General features: G+C 47.2%; 3 protein-coding genes across 6 annotated transcripts; 1 reads left to right on the plus strand and 2 right to left on the minus strand.

Moving 5' to 3' along the window:
• DERL2 (derlin 2) lies at positions 1-8,935 on the minus strand. Of its 3 annotated transcripts, XM_066635655.1 has the most exons (8): positions 8,813-8,935; positions 6,516-6,581; positions 4,095-4,168; positions 2,997-3,090; positions 2,136-2,331; positions 1,602-1,692; positions 1,229-1,280; positions 460-571 (listed from the first exon to the last, which is right to left on the minus strand). In XM_066635655.1, exons 1-8 carry the CDS (start codon positions 8,903-8,905, stop codon positions 557-559), a joined length of 681 nt encoding a protein of 226 aa, XP_066491752.1. In that variant the 5' UTR covers positions 8,906-8,935; the 3' UTR covers positions 460-556. The 3 variants fall into 3 exon arrangements, with proteins under 3 accessions (XP_066491751.1, XP_066491753.1, XP_066491752.1); XM_066635654.1 differs by lacking the exon at positions 1,229-1,280 and having other exon boundaries at positions 1-571; XM_066635656.1 differs by lacking the exons at positions 1,229-1,280; positions 4,095-4,168; positions 6,516-6,581; positions 8,813-8,935 and adding an exon at positions 3,802-4,060 and having other exon boundaries at positions 1-571.
• Positions 8,936-9,419: 484 nt separating this feature from the next.
• Positions 9,420-12,649, plus strand: MIS12 (MIS12 kinetochore complex component). 2 transcript variants are annotated; one of them, XM_066636292.1, is made up of 2 exons: positions 9,420-9,569; positions 11,186-12,649. In XM_066636292.1, the coding sequence occupies exon 2, from the start codon at positions 11,227-11,229 to the stop codon at positions 11,845-11,847; it is 621 nt and encodes a 206-aa protein (XP_066492389.1). In that variant the 5' UTR covers positions 9,420-9,569; positions 11,186-11,226; the 3' UTR covers positions 11,848-12,649. The 2 variants fall into 2 exon arrangements, with proteins under 2 accessions (XP_066492389.1, XP_066492390.1); XM_066636293.1 differs by having other exon boundaries at positions 11,191-12,649.
• A 1,357-nt stretch (positions 12,650-14,006) lies between these two features.
• On the minus strand, positions 14,007-18,845 carry RPAIN (RPA interacting protein). Its single transcript, XM_066636027.1, has 7 exons — positions 18,719-18,845; positions 17,991-18,182; positions 17,365-17,428; positions 16,550-16,664; positions 15,767-15,830; positions 15,081-15,215; positions 14,007-14,270 (listed from the first exon to the last, which is right to left on the minus strand). The coding sequence occupies exons 1-7, from the start codon at positions 18,800-18,802 to the stop codon at positions 14,241-14,243; spliced, it is 684 nt and encodes a 227-aa protein (XP_066492124.1). The 5' UTR covers positions 18,803-18,845; the 3' UTR covers positions 14,007-14,240.
• Positions 18,846-18,968: the final 123 nt, after the last annotated feature.

The raw sequence follows: 18,968 nt of genomic DNA on the forward strand, positions 1-18,968 counted from the left end.
TTGTGACCTTGCCCACCTGAATTTTATCTAATCCCAAAGGAAAAAAAAATCAGACACATTATTCCCCCTTTGAGTTTCTCCAGTTCCTGTATCAAACAAATGTAGGGGGAAAATGCCTTACAAATATGTTGTTTTTTTACACAAGAACTCATGGTCTCATTAAGTGAAGTTGACAAAATCACATTTCCAGTTCTTTCTTGGCTCCATTAAAATAAATCACTCTTGAACCAATCAATGCAACAAATACTTCCAGGAGGGTACAAAGTTTCTGTCAGTCTCCAGGGAAAAAAAATGATTAGAACACCATATTTCTTTGTCTTTTAAAAAAACGCTTTGTATGTTCATGTCAGGAAAGCCGTCAGAAGATGTTCTTTTATCCTCAAGAGAGGAAAAACAAATCTCCAAGATGGGTCTGTGGTTTAGTCTCTTCCAAAGGCATCTGGGTACGGGGCGTGCAGTCTTGATTCAGCCTCCCAGACGCTGACCTTCACCCCAGGCAAAGCCTCCTGGGCGTTCTTCAGGCAGTGGGTTGTAATTGGGGTCGTCTTCCGGCATATCAAATATTGCTTTCCTAGTAAGTAAATTATTAAAAAAAAATGCTTGTGACAGTGGGAATGGAGTCAGTGGGAACCCGTTATCCTTGATTTACAACCAGTTTTTGAGGGTTATTCTGAGGAAGGAGTGGAAACGTGGAAGGGCAAAACCCCAACATTCTTTTTAGTCCAATGCCTAAGCTTAACTCTCATCTCTGGGGTTGGCAGCTGAGGACTACATGGTATCTGGGGCAGAGGGTGGATTTGGGGCCCAATCCTGTCCAACTTTACAGCCCTGGTGTAGCTGTGCCAATGTGGTTTGCACTGCATCCTGTGGTGAGAGGGTAATTATGGAGGCCTCCACAAGGTAAGGGAACATTTGTTCCCTCGCCTAGGGGCTGCATTGCAGCTCCACCGGGGCTGGAAAGTTGGACAACATTGGGTCCTCTGGCCTTCAGCTGCCTGCTGCCCACCTCTATTTGAAATCATGTTAATCTCTCTACATTAATGAGGTTCATGCTGATTCATTTGTGCAGGGTTGCACAATTACAATTACTAGGTAATCCCTTTCATGAGTAGTAGTAGTTCTAGTGGTTTCTTCTAGCCTCACAGTTTGATGATATTTCACGATTGGAGCGTGGTGGGTAACGTAGGCCTCTTAACGCAAGATCTCTGCTGGAAAACTGAAAGACTACCTTGCTCAGCAGCCTGTTTCCCACAATGGCCAACAAGATGTCTCCAGAACACCTGCAAGTAGGATAAGAAAGTAATAACTCCCAGGACTCCAGCATCTTGAATTCAGAGGTCTGCTGCCTCTGTCCATGGAAGGTCCATTTCTATCATAGCCAATAACAAAAACAAACCCTGCTGGATCAGGCAAAAGGTCCAGCAGCTTGTTTCCATGAATGGCCAGTCATATGCTACTGCTTTCTCCTATTATTTATCCCTATTCTGTCTTGTTGACTCTCTAAGTTTGGAATTCCCTTCCTGAAAAACAGCACCTTTGACAAATGGTGGGGCAGCCCCCCTTTCCCCCTCCCCAGATCCACCACACATGAAGAGTCTTACAGAATGGAAGGTGTTCTTAGGAGTCTTCCTCCCCCGGGTTGATTAGGAAAGACATCTTCCAAGAAAAAATATATGTGGCCCACAGCAATACCTGAAATCAAAGAGGAAAACAATTAGGTGTAATATCGTGTTGAAAACAACACTACAGGTGTAATTTCCCCATTTCCATGCAGAGAGTTCTAGGTTCAGTTCCTGTCACTCTGGCTAAAAGGACTGTAGGTAGCAAGACTGGGAAAAGCTACCAGTAAGAGACCTTAGCCAGCTGTTGCAAGGCAGAGTAGACAATACTGGGCTACATGAACTGATGGTGTGACTATAAGGCAGCAATGTATGTTCAAAGGCCATGCTGTTTGCACACAATCCTGAATATATTTATCCTGTTTTGGTAGGGAGAATTCTGTTCCCTTGCTAAAAAAAAAATCAAGTGTTTGTTGCGCAAACAGCAGTTATAGTGGCCTAGGGTTTCAGAAACCTGTTGAAAGGGTAATGGGTTTCACAGCAGAGCTCAACACTGCCAAAATAGCCATGTCTTACCCAGGAGGTCGACAATAATGGAGTTTCCCAGTAAGAGTGAAAATCCCATGAGAACCCATGGCAGAAACGGGGCCTGAAAGATGAGCAGCCCAAAGAAGTTCATGCGGACAAAAGGATTCCGACGGCTCCAGACATACACCAGCATTATTGTGAATGCCTGCCCTAGGAAGACCAGGTTGACAAACAAGCCAAAAAGCTGGTGAAAAGGTAGTTAAAGAAAGCATTGCTGACAACATGCCAAGAAACTGTAACAAGGATCATAATGGCAGGAAAAAGGGAGCTAGCGTGGCCCAGCGTCTCTCTGATCTGCCTATCCCAACAGCTAGTGTGGTGTTCAGCTGGTTTAAAGATATGAAGCAACAATCAACCAACAAGATTTATAATATCCCAGACGAAGCCTCCTCTGTCCCTCCCATTATCACAAAACTCAGCCAAAAAGTTAAGGCCTCCAATCAATCAACTTATCAAACACTACAAGCGCAACAATTTAGAGCCCAAACCATGTCTAACAGCCCAATCCGCCTATCTACTCAGATGTTAGTATCATTAGAGTCAATGGGGCTTACTCCTAGGTAACTGTGGCTAGGATTGCAACCTTAGGCTTCCAAACATACACCAGGCAAGCATGGTACACAGCTTTTTTAGCTTTCCATTTATTTGGCACTCTGCTTCATAAATTCACTTCAATCTCCATAGCCCAGCAGCCTCTGGCGACAAAACAAATAGCCATAACTAAATCTAACCCATTCAGGCATTGCACCACGTTGCATTCCAAGTCACCCTGAAGTTACTCAGTCTGATCACCACAGTCCTAGAATGATTTCTCCAAGCACTGCCACTGCTCCACCAATAAAAGGATACAGTCATTAACAGTCCACCAAAAAGGAACATAAATACAAAGTCTGCTGTCCGACCCCGGAATGATCCTTCCTCAAGCATTCGGCAGTAGCGATATCTGAAGTTAAGAGGTCAGAAAAACTCTCGATACCAGACATGCATTTATTCATTTACATCTTGAAATTCATTTCATTTAGAAATTCATATGTGCTGTTCAGAAGCCAAGTGAGTCTGGCTGACTTCTCAGCAGAGTTGCTTTTCTGGAATGTATGGCGGTTATCAACCTTCTGGGGTGCAGGAAATATTCTTCCATTTCTATTTCTTGAAAGTCTACCCATCGCCATGTGTCCAGTTTAACTGAATCTTTGTGATGTGATCTCAAAAATAGGTTCAGGCTATTTGGTTTTTTCTTCAGGCTACTTGGTTTTTATTCAAAGCAACTTACAGAAACAATTAAAATAACTGACAATTAGATACCATATTTAGTCTCAATGTGAATCTTTTCACAAAGGGGAATTCTGACCTTTAGGCAGATGTTTTGTAGCTTGTTTTCACAGCTGTGATCACCAACTCACTACAATACTATCAGAGCACATCTCAGTTCCGCTTCAGTAATTGGATGATTTTGCCAGCCTTTTGCTGAAGGTTGAGAAAGGGTTTACATGCAACTGAGGAGTTGCATCCCCTTACCACCATTGCCTCCCAAAAAGCTTGTTTGCATCCCTTCATTGTATCTAAGGCACATAAAATATTAATCACAACTAGTAATAAAATATTGTGATCTTAACATAGCTGATTAAGAGAGTCAGCTTCAATATAAGAAACTCACTGGGGTGCTGTGTGATGTCCCTGGTGGCCTCTTCTTCCAGGATCTCCCAGGTGCTGCCATCTTGGATTGCACCACGAGGTTACCACAAAAGAAAAGGGCACCTTGACCATGGTAAGTTTGGGAACTGCTGCTATACATACCAATCAACCCTTGAAAACTCATGCAAAGAGATGGGGGGCGGATAGCTTTTGCTATCTTTGCACTAGCACATTTCCAGAGCAGTTTTATGTATCTGCAGTAATTATTTACACTTAGATTTTTTTCAAACAAAGTGTCAGAATGTTAAAAGATACAAAAATATCATATTAAATAAAAAATTAAATCCAACTGGTCCAAAGAAAAGGTAATTCGTTATTAGCCTCCATACCTGCAAGAGAAAGAGATGTCAGGTATTAACACATGCATGGTTGATACATTTAATAATTTCTTTACCCTGTTTTCCTCCATGTTTATGGATGCCCAAGAAAGCTTATTTGCTTTAATTATGAGAAATTTCAAATTGGATTAATTGTACAGGCCCAAACCAGGTGATGGAGAAATGGTCTCCCCACCAATACAATACTCTGTAATGTGGTAAATACTTCTCCTGACTACAAACATTTGACAGGACGTCTCCTGCAAATATAGTTGATTTTGACCTGACATCAAAGGCTACGCTCATATCCACTTAACCCCATCCTTGACCACAGCCTTTCTTTAAACAGATATATAGTAAAATAGCTGTACTTCTGAGCATGCATGGAGAACTTCTTCCTCCTTATTGAGCAACAGTCTGTCCCAAATTAAGGACAGATGCTAGAGTTTCCAAGCAGATTTGAACCTTTCCAAGCAGTACTCTTTTTAGAAACTAAATAAAGCTCCATTTCACAGGACAGCTTTCTAAGAACACTTTAAAGGCATATAGGATCTCATGATACTACCTGCAACAACACTCCCTACATGACAATAATTGATTGTTTCCAGCAGGATACCCTAATCCACCAAATCTTTAAAAATAAAGTGTATTATAACAATATATCCATCAATCTCATGAAAGCCAGTCTGGATTCCTTGAAGAACGCAGGACTGAAATTTCTACATGAGAATAGGATTTGTAACAGAATGAAGCAAATTACGTTCTTCAGTTCTGCACCTTTATGTCAGTACAGTGGTACCTCGCATAACGAATGCCTTGTGCACCGAAAAACTCGCAGAACGAAAGCGTTTTGCGAAGTTTGGTAACTCGCACAACGAATTTTTATGACCCGTGCTTCGCAAGACGAATTTTTTTTGTTTGTTTTGGTTTGTTTTAAGGGGGGGATCTTCATGCCAGTTTATGCTCACATTCACCCTAAGAAGGGGGGGGATCTTCATGTCAGTTTATGATCCCATTCACCCTAGGGAGCGGGGGATCTTCATGTCAGTTTATGCTCACATTCACCCTAGGGAGCGGGGGATCTTCATGTCAGTTTATGCTCACATTCACCCTAGGGAGCGGGGGATCTTCATGACAGTTTATGCTCACATTCACCCTAAGGAAGGGGAGGATCTTCATGTCAGTTTATGATCCCGTCCACCCTAGGGAGCGGGGGATCTTCATGTCAGTTTATGCTCACATTCACCCTAAGGAGCGGGGAATCTTCATGTCAGTTTATGCTCACATTCACCCTAGGGAGCGGGGGATCTTCATGACAGTTTATGCTCACATTCACCCTAGGGAGCGGGGGATCTTCATGTCAGTTTATGATCCCATTCACCCTAAGGAAGGGGGAGGAAGACAGCGAAGAAAGTGATGTCAGTGATTGTGAGCAAATGAGCTTCATAAATTCTGACTCTAGCGATGATGAGTTCTTGGGGTTTCCAGAAAACTAGAGTACTCAAACCTTTAAGTCTCTCCATTTGTTAATGACAGTGATAATGGTTCTTAATGCCACTGTTGACTGCTGTTCACTTTACACGGAGCGAAAAATATGGTATGTCTTTAATAAACACTTTGTAAACCAAATTTGACTTTGTTCTGACTTTTTTTGCCCATAGGAACGCATTAATAAAATTTCAATGCATTCCTATGGGAAAACGCGCTTCGCAAAATGAAAAACTCGCATAACGAAAGGACTCGTGGAACGAATTAATTTCGTTATGTGAGGCACCACTGAATATACATATCTGATTGGCAGAGTTTGGTTCAATTCTTATATTTTTTTTCCATAATCACATCTTTTTGGATGCAAAGACACGAGAAAGAAGGAGACAATGACTGGAACATCCAGGTGCAATTCTAACACATGAAAATGGCAGTTCCCCAAACTGCAAACTCTACAGAATCTTGTTTTTTTGGTGACTGTTCTTAGTTTGTGTTTAAAGGAAATCGGAACAGCAAAACTGAACCACATCCGGTCCTTAGCTCACCTTTGACAGATTTATCAGTTTAAATAAAATGTGGGGGCTGGGAAGTGTCATGGTGGCAGTGTGACATATAAGGTCACATGACACAAAGTGAACTTTTCTGCTGGATAACAAACTCATAACACCACACAGGTGGGACCACTATTGAAAATGAAATTCACATCCAATCCCACCTAAAAAAAACTCACTGTTTTCATTTGCACCAAGCCCCAATACACTCCACAACTGGGAATGTTCTCCCTCCCAGACAAAAATACTAGTAACATGCAGTTGTGAAAACTCCAGTACAACTGCCATTGAACAGTGAAAGATATAGAAAGGACACTTACTTGGAAGTGTTTAAATATTAATTCAGGGTTGAAATACAGTTGAAAAGGTGTGATTAATTCTAATTGCTGAAACAAACAAGAATAAAAAGGGAGTCAGACTTTTTTGGCAAAGTGATGCACAACAGATGCCTGTGGAAAATAATGTAACAGGGTAGTTGTGAGGATTACTGAAATAATGTGGGTATTCTAGTATTTTTGCGAATCAATATGGATATCAGAGAATGTGAACTGATCAGAAGCACTTTACACACTGAACTGAATATGCATATTTTGTACACAGTCCAGCAATGTGCATTGTCCCACAGGGGAGATATGTTGATCCTAGTCCAGTTGGCCTTCTCTCATTTATGGGCACCCTCTGTCACCACTAAGAAGCAATCCAGATTGACCAGGCAATGCCAGACAGACAGCCTCAAGCCTGCCTGCTGACAGTCTGCATTCCGATTCTGCACACTGCGTTCTAGATGGTTATATTCTGCACTGAAATCCATTAGCCAAATAACACATGTACAGAATTAAAACTAAACTGAGGTGATGAGGCAGAGTGCCAGTGTGGGGAAGCAATCAGAGTGTCAGACCAGGGCTAAAGTTCAAAGACAGAAACAACCATGAAACTCATCAGGTGATCCTGGGCTAATTTCGGCTTAACCCACCTCACTAGGTTAGTGTGAGGATATAATGGCTGCAAGGGGAAAATGCTGTGTACTGCTCTGAGCTCCTTGGAGGAAGGTTTAAACATCAACATGTTTTTTGAAGGGCAATGCAAATGCAGGGCCCAGAACTAAGGGCCTTGGCCCAGCCACTCTCTCAGGGTCCAATCCTAGCCAACTTTCCAGCACCGGTGCAGCCACAATGCAGCCCCGAGAACAAATGTTCCCATACCTTGAGGAGGCTTCTGTGATTGCCCCACACCACTGGATGCAGTGTACACGCCATTGGGATAGCTGCACCAGCACTGGAAAATTGAATAGGATTGGGCCCTCAGTCTGCTCTAGTTCTCAGGTTTGTTTTGAGACTGAGATGGGAGGGGTCCATTAGCTCCCTGGTGGACGAAGAGGGTGACAAGTCAGTGAATGAAGCTGCATCCATAGCAGAACCTGGAGTGAGTGAAGGAAGGTTAGATCCCCTGCCAGTAGAAGAAAGAGGCAGCCTTCCAATTACTGCTTCTCTTACATGGTCAGTTCTCTTCATACACGAATTTGCCATTCATGAGGTACAGAACTGCCACCTACCTTTTGTTATCTGTGACTCTGTTCTCGTTATCTGTGAATACTGTGCTGGTGCACTCGGGGCAGGGGGAGCTTGGTACAGCCACAAGCACGCAGTGGGAGTTAGCGAGGTTGCAGGACAAGGAAGAGGAGGCTGCTTCATGACCCAGTGCGAATTTTCTGCACCAAATGGGCACTGGTATTGTTCCGCTGACCTGCGAGGGGCAGAATCAGTGGCGGACCTGGCATGCAGTGACAGGGCAAATACCCCGGGTGTGGAGCTTGTGCGCCTCCAGGACTGCGCAGAAGCCTGCGATGTGGCCAGAAGGGGAAGCAAGTAGCAAACCAGAGGAAGAGCTCAGGGAAGCTCAAGAGGCTTCCCTGGTATGTCCTGAGTCATGTAAGGCTCTATTCCACTCCAGGTGGGGCGGATTTCTGCATGGGGGGCGGTTGCACCTTGCAAGGGGCACCACTGTAAACCTTTGCTCTGGGCGTGGAGCTAGGGAGGCCCCCACTGGGCAGAACTGCCAGATCCGTTCTCTGCGAGGGGCAGAACTGCCACCCGTCTCTTGCCATCTGCTGCCCCATTCTCACCATCCACTGGTGCTGCCTCCGACAGGCACCGGGGTTGGCGGCCCTCGAAGGGTCGTCGGGGGTGTCTGTGCTGCTGCCAGGCTTGCCCCCACCCCGGGCACCCCTAGGGGCTTCAGCTGAGCCTCGGCAGCACCGGTGATGCCGGAGGCCTCTGGAAGGCCCCCCCAAGGGCTGCTCTGGGGCAAGGCAGGGGGCCAGGCAGGTCTACTGAGAGTAAGGCCCTTCTGTCCACGGGGCCTGCTCCCCTCCCAGGCTCCAGAGGGCTGGCCCAGAGGACAGGGAGCAGCCACACAGCCCAGCCAGGCAGGTCTACTCAGAGTAAGGCCCTTCTGTCCAGTGGCGCCTACTCGCAGGGCTCAGGCCGGGGGGGGAGGACAGGGCCCCCCGCCTGCCTCAGGCTGCTCCTGCAGGTGGCTCTCTCCGTGACGTCACTGAGAGCCCCCCGCCAGCCGGTGTCCTACGCCCCGCCCCCCGCGAGCCCCGCCCCCCACTGACCACGGCGGCGGTGGTGAGGACGCAGGCGGTGGTGTAGGCCCGCGTGACGGGAGGCACCTGCAGGTACTCCTGACGGAAGGTCTGGTACGCCATCTTGGCGCCCCGCCGCCGGCCGCGCCTCGCTCCGCCCCGCCGCCTCGCCCAATCAGGGCTTGCGAGCTGGCTCCGCGCGCGGCCAATCGGTGGGCAGCAGTGCAGAGCTAGGAAAAGGCGAGAGTCTCCCGCGCAGGGGATATTGCGGGACGGCTACGATGCTATCGGAACGAGCCCTGCGCGGGTTTCCTTCCGCTCCGTGGAGGTCGAGGCGGTCCGCAGAGTGGAGGAGGCTGCGCGCGCCACGGCAGAGTGGACGCTGTGCTGCATGTGGTACTCTGGCGGGTTTAGTTCTTCGGCCGCGCCGACCGGCGCCCCATCGCCGCCCTCCAGCTCCAACTCCGAGGAGGACATTGGAATGGGAAGCTGCGCGGAGAACAAACAATCCCTGCATGCAGTGGTGTGTGAGTCTAGGCTCTTCCCGGCTCTATGGGCTGCTCGCTCATCTAGTCTACGGGCACTTCCGGTGAGAAACGGAAGTGGGGCTGCGAGAGGACTTCCGCTCTTGCCCTTGTCGGTCCACATCTATGATGAGGCTGTTTGTATGCCGCTCTAGGCCTTATCGTCTCTATGGAGAGCACCTGACTGGGGCGCCACGGTTTGAAAGAGGCGGGAAGGGCGGCGTGGCTGTGAGTTCGAGTCCTGCGGGGACAGAAGCCCCGAGGTAGGCGGGGGGGGGGCTGGTTGGCTGACTCCTATCCCTTCCATTGACTTGCTTCATTGATCTGCCTGTGTCACTTGAGGGTGTCAAAAATGGTCCTGCTTGATGACCACACTCCAGGTCAATGACGTCACTTCCTGTGGGTCTCCACAGACCCTCTATTCTGAGAAGTGGGTCCCAGTGCTTAGAAGTTTGAGAAACACCAAAGAGGCACTTTGGGAGACCCAGCCTGGACTGGTCTACTCAGAAGTAAGTCCCTTTATGCGGTGGTGTAGTTGGAGGGGGCAGAGCACTGAGCCTGGCAGGGGGGTGGGCGAGTGGCCCCTCCCTTCGGAGCCATTCCCAGCCATATGGCTCCGTTGTGCCCCCCCTGCCGGGAATGGCTCCGAAGGGAGGGGCTGCTTGCCCACCCCCCTGCCAGGCAGAGTGCTGTGCCCCCCTCCAGCTACGCCACCGCCTTTGTGTTCAGTGAGACTCTCAGGAAAGGGTGAATAGGACTAGAGCCAGACAGCCCCAGCCTCACTCAATGGAGCTTAAGTCCCATCATAGTCAATGGAGCTTACTTCCAAGTGAGTGTCGCTAGGGTGGCAGCCCCAGTCACTGCAACATCAGGAAAACAGAGCTAAATCCTGCTGCATAAGCAGACACTCAGGATGTAATTCAGTGATGTATATGTTTGTATACATTGATGTATATATGCAATGATGTGTATATTCAAAAAAATGTCAAAATATTCAGTTGTATGTTGACATATATATATATATATATATATATATATATATATATATATATATTCAATGATGTGTATATTCAAAAAGGTCTATAGTATCACTCTCCTACCAGAGAAGTGGTTCTCAAACTTTTTAGCACTGGGACCCACTTTTTAAAATGACACTCTCTGGGGACCCACCTCACTCTAGGAGACTAAAGTTTCACTTCAGCAGCTACTCAAGACACTGTTTTTATCCCTTTTACTATGGTGTGTGTGGGGGTATGGATTGTGTTGAACTCCATGTTTGTCATATCAGGACCACTCGGGTGGCCTTGTGTTCTCCTTGGCCTGCCCTTCAAAGTGCACAGAGGCATGATTGCCTACTCACAAGTATATGTGCATCTGCTGCTCTGCTTTGATTTCCATATGGCTCACTACATTTTCCTTCTCAAGCTATTGGTGTGTCAGTTTCACAACCCCCCCAAAAATCGGGTTGTGACTGTACTAGAGCCAATATTTGAAGCAGCTTACAGGAAAATTAAAAGGATGACAAACAGCAGCCAGCAGAGGTAGTATGTAAGTTTTTTTAACTTAAAGGAATAAAAGTAGAGTAAATGTCGCAGCCACAGAAATCTCTGTACCCGTAACCTTTGTGTCATTTTCCCACTTGAGCCATTTCTGCCCAGTGCTGCATATATACAACAGGGATCAAATGTGTTCACCTGTGGGCTGGGCAGGAATGGGTTAAACTGCAGGAGCATTACTCATTCATACTTGATTTCTGATAGTGCCCCCCACTGTACTTAGAATGTTTGTCGGGATTCAGTGACCTCATTGCAATGCGCTCATTTACTAAAACAGCCTCATAGGCATCATCTGATGTTCTCATTGGATTTTTTCCTCTCAGCTTAGACTTCTACACGGTGACTCAACAGCCCCAGCTTCAACATGTCAGTCACTCCGATGGTCTATGAGACCCAGTTCTTTGGTTTCACTCCGCAAACATGTATGTTACGAATGTACATTGCTTTCCAAGATCACCTTTTCGACATGATGCTGGTTGTGGAAGAGGTGATACTGAAGAAACTGGAGAACATGCATCATGCTAACATCACGCCTTCCCAAATCCGGAGGAGCACGGAGAAATTTCTCTCTTTCATGAAAAAGCATTTCAACAAGTTCTTTGGCAAAATGGAACAAATGCTTCTTCAGATGGTGTTGAGCATTCCCAAAAATGTTTTGCTCCCTGAAGATAAAGTCCAAGAGAAATTCCACTACACCTCAGGGCAGGTCCAGGAGCTGCAGGACAAAATCGGCCAGCTCGAACAACAAGTCAAGGCGGAAATATTTGCTCAACAGGCTCTTCAAGCAGAGCTGGAAGAGCAAAAACTTGTCCAGGTGCATCTTGAAAAAATCTTGCAGTGGTTTGACAGCCTGGATGGTGCCTGCAGAGAACACGGGACCAGCAACCTCAAAGAAAGCTTTGCCTTCCTGAAGACAACCTCCCACAAGCTGCAAAATGTTGTGCAGGAAGTTGACAAGAAAAGTAAGAAGCTACAGCAAAATTGAGCATGTAAAGAAAATGAGTAAACAGAAAGGAAATTACTTCCCATTGGACCAGCAGTTAACTCCAAGATGCATTTGAAATTGTGATTTTTCCTAATCACAATTTTGAAAAGACAGTTCAGTGATCTCTAGGCAATAATAAAGGTGAAACTCTGACCTTCTTCCAAATACCAGTAGAGTTTAATATTGCCACGAAGGGCTTCTTGCATTATAGCAAAGAAACAAATTCTTAAGGATGCATCATCTCTAGATTTGGCCTCAATTTCAGAATCCTCAGATCTTTCTTTAGTGCTGCTGTTTCTGCCAGTTAATTTGTTAGGGCTCTCTCTCCTTCTCTCACCTCTCAACTGTAAATAAATTTAACATGGCAACAGAAAAACACAATTTTGGATCTGTTTGTATATATCCTTCCTAGCTACAGTTACTGCTGCATAGCTTGCATGGCCATGAAAAATCAGGATCAGACAGGCCCTCTGCAAAATAGAAGATTCAAAACTATGTAGTTTTACAGCCCAATCCTATCCACTTTCCTGGGAGTAAGCCCCATTGACTCTAATGGGACTTACTTCTGAGTAGACATGCATAGGATTGGGCTGTCAGGATAGAGCTAATCTGACCTGCTTGTCAAAATAGCCTTCATGAAACAAAAAGTAAACTTCAGCATGAAAAGGAGACTTCTGTATGTGTATGTCCAACCCATCAGCTGCCATTGGTAGGCCTGGTATCAAAAGAATTATGGGCTATGGTCCAGTGTCCCATCACCCACCCCCCACAATTTATGTATCCGGTTCATATTTCTCCTTTGCACCATTTAGAGCTTCAAGGTGGCTTATGTACATGTTTGAATAAAGTTGTTTTTAGTTTCATCTGCGGCAGGCTTCTATGTCAATCTTCCACTTAAAGCAAATCAACCAGCTCCCACCCGATGTCTATTTGGGGGACCTTAAGGACAGTTAAGAACCTCTCAGGACAGGCCTTGATAGAATTGTCACTTGCCAATCTCTGCTGGTTCTAAGAAGTCTGTTGAAAGGTAGCTTGATGTAGGTAACACAGATCATCAACCACGTATTGTTTATGGCACTCCAAGGTTTTTTCTGGCCTTGCTATCCAAAATCCTTTCACCTGGTGATGCTCCTGGTTGAATCTGGGGTCTTCTACATACAAATCACATACTCTACCACCAAGTTAAGACTGCCCCCTCAAAAAAAAATATATATTGACACAGATTCATTTCCCTATGTGCATTGTCTTGGGTTAGAGGGAAGTAGGGGTTGTACCCCCAAGAAATGTGAGTTTCCTTCCTATTCATGTTACATGAAATCCCCTTTAACTGGGATCTGAAGACCTTAGGAGTGGACCTCAACAGGTGGGAAACCCTGGCCTCTGAGCAGCCCACTTGGAGGCAGGCTGTGCAGCATGGCCTTTCCCAGTTTGAAGAGACACTTGGCCAACAGACTAAGGCAAAGAAGGAAGGCCCATAGCCAGGGAGACAGACCAGGGACAGACTGCACTTGCTCCCAGTGTGGAAAGGATTGTCACTCCCGAATAGGCCTTTTCAGCCACACTAGACGCTGTTCCAGAACCACCATTCAGAGCGCGATACCAGAGTCTTTCCAGACTGAAGGTTGCCAACATCATCATCAGACTCTCTAGAACTATATGCATGTAAAGCATCTCATGCTCTGAGCAGTGAGAAGCATGCAAGGTATTTGGGTGGCTGGAGAAGAAAGCAAAGACCAGTTCAAGGCAAAAAAAGGTATACAAATTTTAGTACATAGATTCAGGGGAAGGGGAGGGTTCCATAATCCTGTACCCAATAGAAGAAATTTGGGAGACAGGAAAGGCACAGAGACTCCATCCTCCTCCTCACAGTCACCATCTCTCTGCCTAGTTTTACTCTCACTAGAGTAAAACTTTATAAGTGCAAATGATCTGATGTATTGACAAGGGAGAACTCTAGTCCATCCTGCTCAGTGCTGTCCACCCCACTTGGCATCCTAAGGATGTCAGGCTAAAGGACTTTCCCAGCACCTTCCACTAGAGACAACTGGGGATCTTCTGCCGGCAAAGTCTGTGCTGTGCCTTTGAGCAGATTATGTAGGCATACAAGTTGGATGAGAATTTCAGAGCATGTTATAGATCCAACAGTGCTACGGAAAAGGTGAATCAGGTTTCTTCCCAAACCATTTATTTATCTTTCAAAGCAATTCTACTAAATGCAGCAAAATTCAAAAGCATTGTTCACTTTAAATTAAAAAAAGTCTGGCGCTCTGCAATTATATACACAGCATGTACTGAACATATTAACAAGATGTACAAGGCTTCTTTGAGAACATTTGGTGCTCTGAGGAAAGGACTCATTGCATTTTCTGCTGAAGCTGATGTAGCGCAGGCAGTTACAGAACTATCACCCAGGAATCGCAAACCTAGAGGAAGAAACAAAAGTACTTGTATTTTAAAAGCCTTATCTTTGTGTGCAGAACTCAGCGGGAAGCTGGCCATTTACTGCCTGGACCTTTCACAGACCTGGCCAAGGCTAAACTGTCAGGTGTGTCCAATAAACATCCTGATCATGATAGCAACATTGACCCTCCATGCTTAGAGAAAGTATACCTGAGTACCAGATGTAGAAAGGCTAACAGTGGGGGAGGGATGGCGAATCAGGAACCCTACAGCCTAACAAAAATTCAGTATATGTGTAGCATGGTGCCGACTTCCCCACGTCAGTTTGGGCAGCACCTCCATTCTATCCCTCATTACCTGCACGAACAACTTATCTAGGATGTTTATTGGGCACTCCTGAGAGTCTGGCCCTGGCCAGCCACAACAGAGGTCCAGACAGGAAATAGCCAGCATCCTGCTGAGCTCTGCAATCACCTGACTTGTTCCAGACCATCTACCCAACCATGGCCAATGGGAAGCTCCAGAAGATGTCCCTGGGTTTCCTGCCTTTGAATTCGCTAACTGGAACAATATAATCAGGAGAAGTAAATGGCTTGCTTGAAATTGGCATGTGTTTCTGTTACAGCTGGGACAAAGGTGACCTACCATCCAGATCTCCCTGGAGGCGACTGGGAACTCAAAATGAGTGCTTCTGAAGACCAGAAGTCAGTCTAGGACAGTAGTACCCAAACTTAGGAATAGGAACAGCGTCCACACTTTGAAATCTCCCACTGACAAAATCACTAAATCCTATGTGAACTGGGTACCCCCTCCACATTGGGACAGAAATTCACCTGACAACTCATAAGGAGGTTAGATTCTCCCTCTGTCCCACCAGTGATGGCAAATTCAGGACTGTGTTGACACTGGTGGCTGTGCTCTGTTACCACATCTTCTAGCAGCACTTGGAGTTTCTCCTCTGTCATCCCCTGAGATCAAGAATCAAAGGACATGCTGTTGAGCAGAGCTGCTAACTATCAGTTATACATAGCTAAACTCTTCCCCAAAACTTCATACAGGTTTACTAGGCTTGCCATCTCTACATGAAGCTTGGCATCTCTGAATGAGTGTGTGGCCGACCCTTTAGAGGACCACCTTAAAATCCAGCACCTCCTGGATTTTGCAGTCACCCATAAATTGGGATTTTCTTGTAAGCTACTATCTTAGAATCCCAGCACAAGCATCAACGGTGTGGTACAGGACACCCCTCGGGAGAACTATATTTCTATGCAACTATATTTCTAACCCTCTTCCTTCCTAGTAGGAAATCTCAAGTTGGCCAGCACAACAAAATAGAGTGGGGTTAAAGCAGGTCGAAGGAAGGGGTCTCATCTTCCCTTTTTCCCAGCAGGTTGGCTGCTAATGGAGTCTAAAGGGTCAAGCAAGCCGATGGGTAGAAGCTTGCTCCCCCCATTGCCCTGAGCACCTTTCTACAGTCCTTTTGTACAACTGTGTTTGCATTTCTTCTGCCATTGCTCACCTGTGTGCCAATATAGAGTCCGCACTGACACACAACCAGGTGACTCTTCACAATGAGGTTGTTTCTAGGAAACAAAGAGACAGTCATGAAAAAGAGGAAAGAATAAATTCTTTCAGATGCGACCTCAAAAATAAGCACAGCCAAGTAAAACCCACAGATCAGCCTGTATAACTGGGGAGCTCCAACTCACAGAACACAGAGGCAGAGTTGGTACAATGATTGAAGCAGCAGACTTGGTCCAAGAAGGCCTGGCCATAGATCCCCTTTCAGCCACAGGGTGACCTTGGACCAACTGTGTTCTCTGAGCCTCACTGCTTTGTTGCAAGGATGGGGGAAGAGGTAACCTTGGAGTTCCTTGAAGGAAGGTTAGGAGATATATGAAATAAATAATTGCAATTTCTCTAGTAGCATATATAGATGGAGCTTTACAGAATGTATGATAAAGCACTTCCTGAACCATGCATACGAGTCTGCATGTTGGAAAAATCAAGTGTTTTCTAATGCCCATCCAAGAGGAAAGCCCTGCACATGGGGAGCTTGTGTACAAGGAAGAAAGGGGCAGATGACTTCTCCAACTTGCTGTTCTTCCAATGTGCAGGAAGCTTTGAGGGTGATTTTAAGGGAAGTTGTGCAGCATGGAACTGCAACCCCCACCCCCAGCAGCCTGCAGTTCCAGGGTCCAGGAAAAAGCTTTCCCCCACTAGATCAATTGTGGCAGCAGCCCTCCTCCCATGGAGGAGAAGGCCAACAGAATGCTTTGCCTAGTCTAGCAAGTTTCCTCACCTCCTGCAAACGGGGCAGATAACCATGCGTCCAGCGTTGAAGCCCTCCAGCATCACGTTGAGGCACTCCTCGTCAAACTGCAGGCTCCTCTCGTACTCTTCTATGGCCAGCTGTTCTGCAAGGGGGAGAGTTGTTGTCATTTGCTATCTAGAGTTCCACTGTGGACCCCAAGGAAAGCAATGCTCACCAAGACCATGCTTCCCCCTCCCCACCCAAACACCTGTCTTCTTGGGGTCCTAAAAAGCAGAGGTTGAGCAGAACAAAAATATGCTCTCAGCTCTGGAATTTAAAGTATTTCACAACACTATCCCAGTGTTCCAGCCCCAGACAGCACTAATTCACGCCATTTCCCCCCCTCCCCACATACACTGTGCTTCACTCTGCAGCTACTACAGAGTCAGACCATAACCCATCTCAGTACAGTCGACAATGACTAAGTAATAGCTCTCGAGGTAGGGAGGTGCCAGGGACTGAACCTGGAACTCACTGCATATAGTTCATGTGCTCTATACCCGAGTTACAGCCCCTTCTCAAACAGGCCCCTTCCTCTCAGACTCCAGAAGCAACTAGACATTTGCGATGGAGAAAGAGAGACAGAACTCCTTTCACCGTCCTTTTGTAACAGATTCTTGTTCTGGATTGATTTTACCTCCCTTTCCTCTATTACACATCACATACTTTTTGACTGTAAGCCTGTTTTTTTCTGACTTGAATTCAATAATACCTGCATTCCTCATCAGTTACTACTTATGGCAGCTTCTAATAGCAATGCACACTGCAGCCAGTAAAAGAAAGCAGTGATTAAAGCCAAGCACCTTGTAAGATCAATTCTTGTTGGACCTCCTCCAGTACGGCCAGTTCATCCGAGTCTGCTGGCATCTAAAGAAAACCACACAAGGTCAATTTCCAGGAATGCGGGGGGGGGGGGGGCTATGCTTGAATGCTAGATGCAAAGGAGGATGCAGGTCTCTTGTGTGCTCCCCAAGGCAGCTAGTGGGCCACTGTGAGATACAGGAAGCCGGACCAGATGGCTTGCTCCAGCAGGGCTCTACTTATGTCCTTTGACCTCATTAGCTCTCCTGTTTGCAATCTTAGAGCCCAATCCTATCCAGTTTTCCAGTGCCGGTGCAACTGTGCCAATGGGGCACACACTGCACCTTGTGGTGGTGCTGGGGGGGGGGGTCATAGAGGCCTCCTGAAGATATGGGAACATTTGTTCCCTTACCTTGAGGTTGCATTGCTGCTGCACCAGTGTGGGAAAATTGGAGAGGATTGGGCCCTTAATAAGAAATCAAATCCATACTGAGCCTCTTGCCCAAAGGGAAGTAACATGGAGCCAGGACAACACACAGAGGGAGAGTTTCCTACTCAGGGGCCACCACAGAGAGAGCCCCGTTGGGATTGCTGCAAAAACCCAGTCGTCGCCTTCCATTGCACTAACCTGCGAGAAAGCATCCTGCTTCCCGAGGGCTGTCAGCTCAGCCTCTGCCGACTGCAAGGCCCGCCACTCCACCTCCATCACCTCCTGCACCAGGAGGGTGCTCCTTGCGCCTCCGCTGGCCACATTCTCTCCCACCTGGCGGTAGCGGTCCAGCAGCCTGGCCCGGCTGTTCCTCAGCCTCTCCATGCAGCGCTGCAGGCAGGACAAGGGGAGAAGGCACTTCACTGCAGGGGGGCTGAAGAGTGTCCTGGGGGTCCCCACACCCCGGCTGTCCAGATGGGGCAGCCCCCCACAAAGGGACCTGGCGGCACATGATCTGCATGCACAGCTCTGAAGGAAGCCCCCTGGACCTTGGAAGGCCCAGGCTTGGAGGGGAGCTTACCTGGGAGTAAGCCTCACTGAAGTCAATGGAACTTACTTCCGAGTAGGCAGCATGAGCTTGGAGCCCCAGCGTGTTGCACATTTGCAGCCCAATCTATCCACACTTTCCTGGGAGTAAGCCACAGGACTCTGATAGGACTTCTGAGTAGACATGCATAGGCTTGGACTCTAAGGCTGCAATTCTGTCCACACTGACCTGGGAGGAAGCCCCATTGACTCTAATGGGACTTACTTCTGAGTAGACATGCATAGGATTGGGCTGTTGGGCTACAACGTATCCAGCCCTCAGAACGTTGGTGGCCACAACGTTCCAAAGGGGCGTGGCCTCCCCTCTCAGCCCCGCCCACCTGCCGGTAAGTCTCCTTCCAAGGCGGGGCGGGGCTGTCCCGGCGGGGCGCCCGGCGGCTCCGTCTCCGCTCCGCCGCCTCCATCCTCCCGCAGCGGCAGCCCGCCACCTGCACCGGCTCTCCTCTGGCTTTCCTCGCGCAAAGCACGCTGGGCAATGAAGTCCCGAGAGAAGACCTGGGCCGCATGCGCAAGACGGCAAGCGCCTCTAGGGGGAGGGCCTAACCGCTGTTCTCCCGGTGCATGACGGGA

This window comes from Tiliqua scincoides, chromosome 8 (assembly GCF_035046505.1).
Source record: "Tiliqua scincoides isolate rTilSci1 chromosome 8, rTilSci1.hap2, whole genome shotgun sequence".
Classification (NCBI taxonomy): Eukaryota; Metazoa; Chordata; class Lepidosauria; order Squamata; family Scincidae; genus Tiliqua; species Tiliqua scincoides.

Excerpts from the sequence above, each read along its gene's own strand:
- MIS12 (XM_066636292.1), top strand. The coding sequence starts at position 11,227 with ATGTCAGTCACTCCGATGGTCTATGAGACCCAGTTCTTTGGTTTCACT.
- DERL2 (XM_066635654.1), bottom strand. The coding sequence starts at position 8,905 with ATGGCGTACCAGACCTTCCGTCAGGAGTACCTGCAGGTGCCTCCCGTC. Across the intron at positions 6,582-8,812 it reads TCCTCACCACCGCCGCCGTG|CAATTAGAATTAATCACACC; the intron begins GTCAGTGGGGGG and ends TGTTTGTTTCAG. Across the intron at positions 4,169-6,515 it reads TAATATTTAAACACTTCCAA|GTATGGAGGCTAATAACGAA; the intron begins GTAAGTGTCCTT and ends TTTCTCTTGCAG.
- RPAIN (XM_066636027.1), bottom strand. The coding sequence starts at position 18,802 with ATGGAGGCGGCGGAGCGGAGACGGAGCCGCCGGGCGCCCCGCCGGGAC. Across the intron at positions 17,429-17,990 it reads AGCAGGATGCTTTCTCGCAG|ATGCCAGCAGACTCGGATGA; the intron begins GTTAGTGCAATG and ends GGTTTTCTTTAG. Across the intron at positions 16,665-17,364 it reads ACAAGAATTGATCTTACAAG|AACAGCTGGCCATAGAAGAG; the intron begins GTGCTTGGCTTT and ends TCCCCCTTGCAG.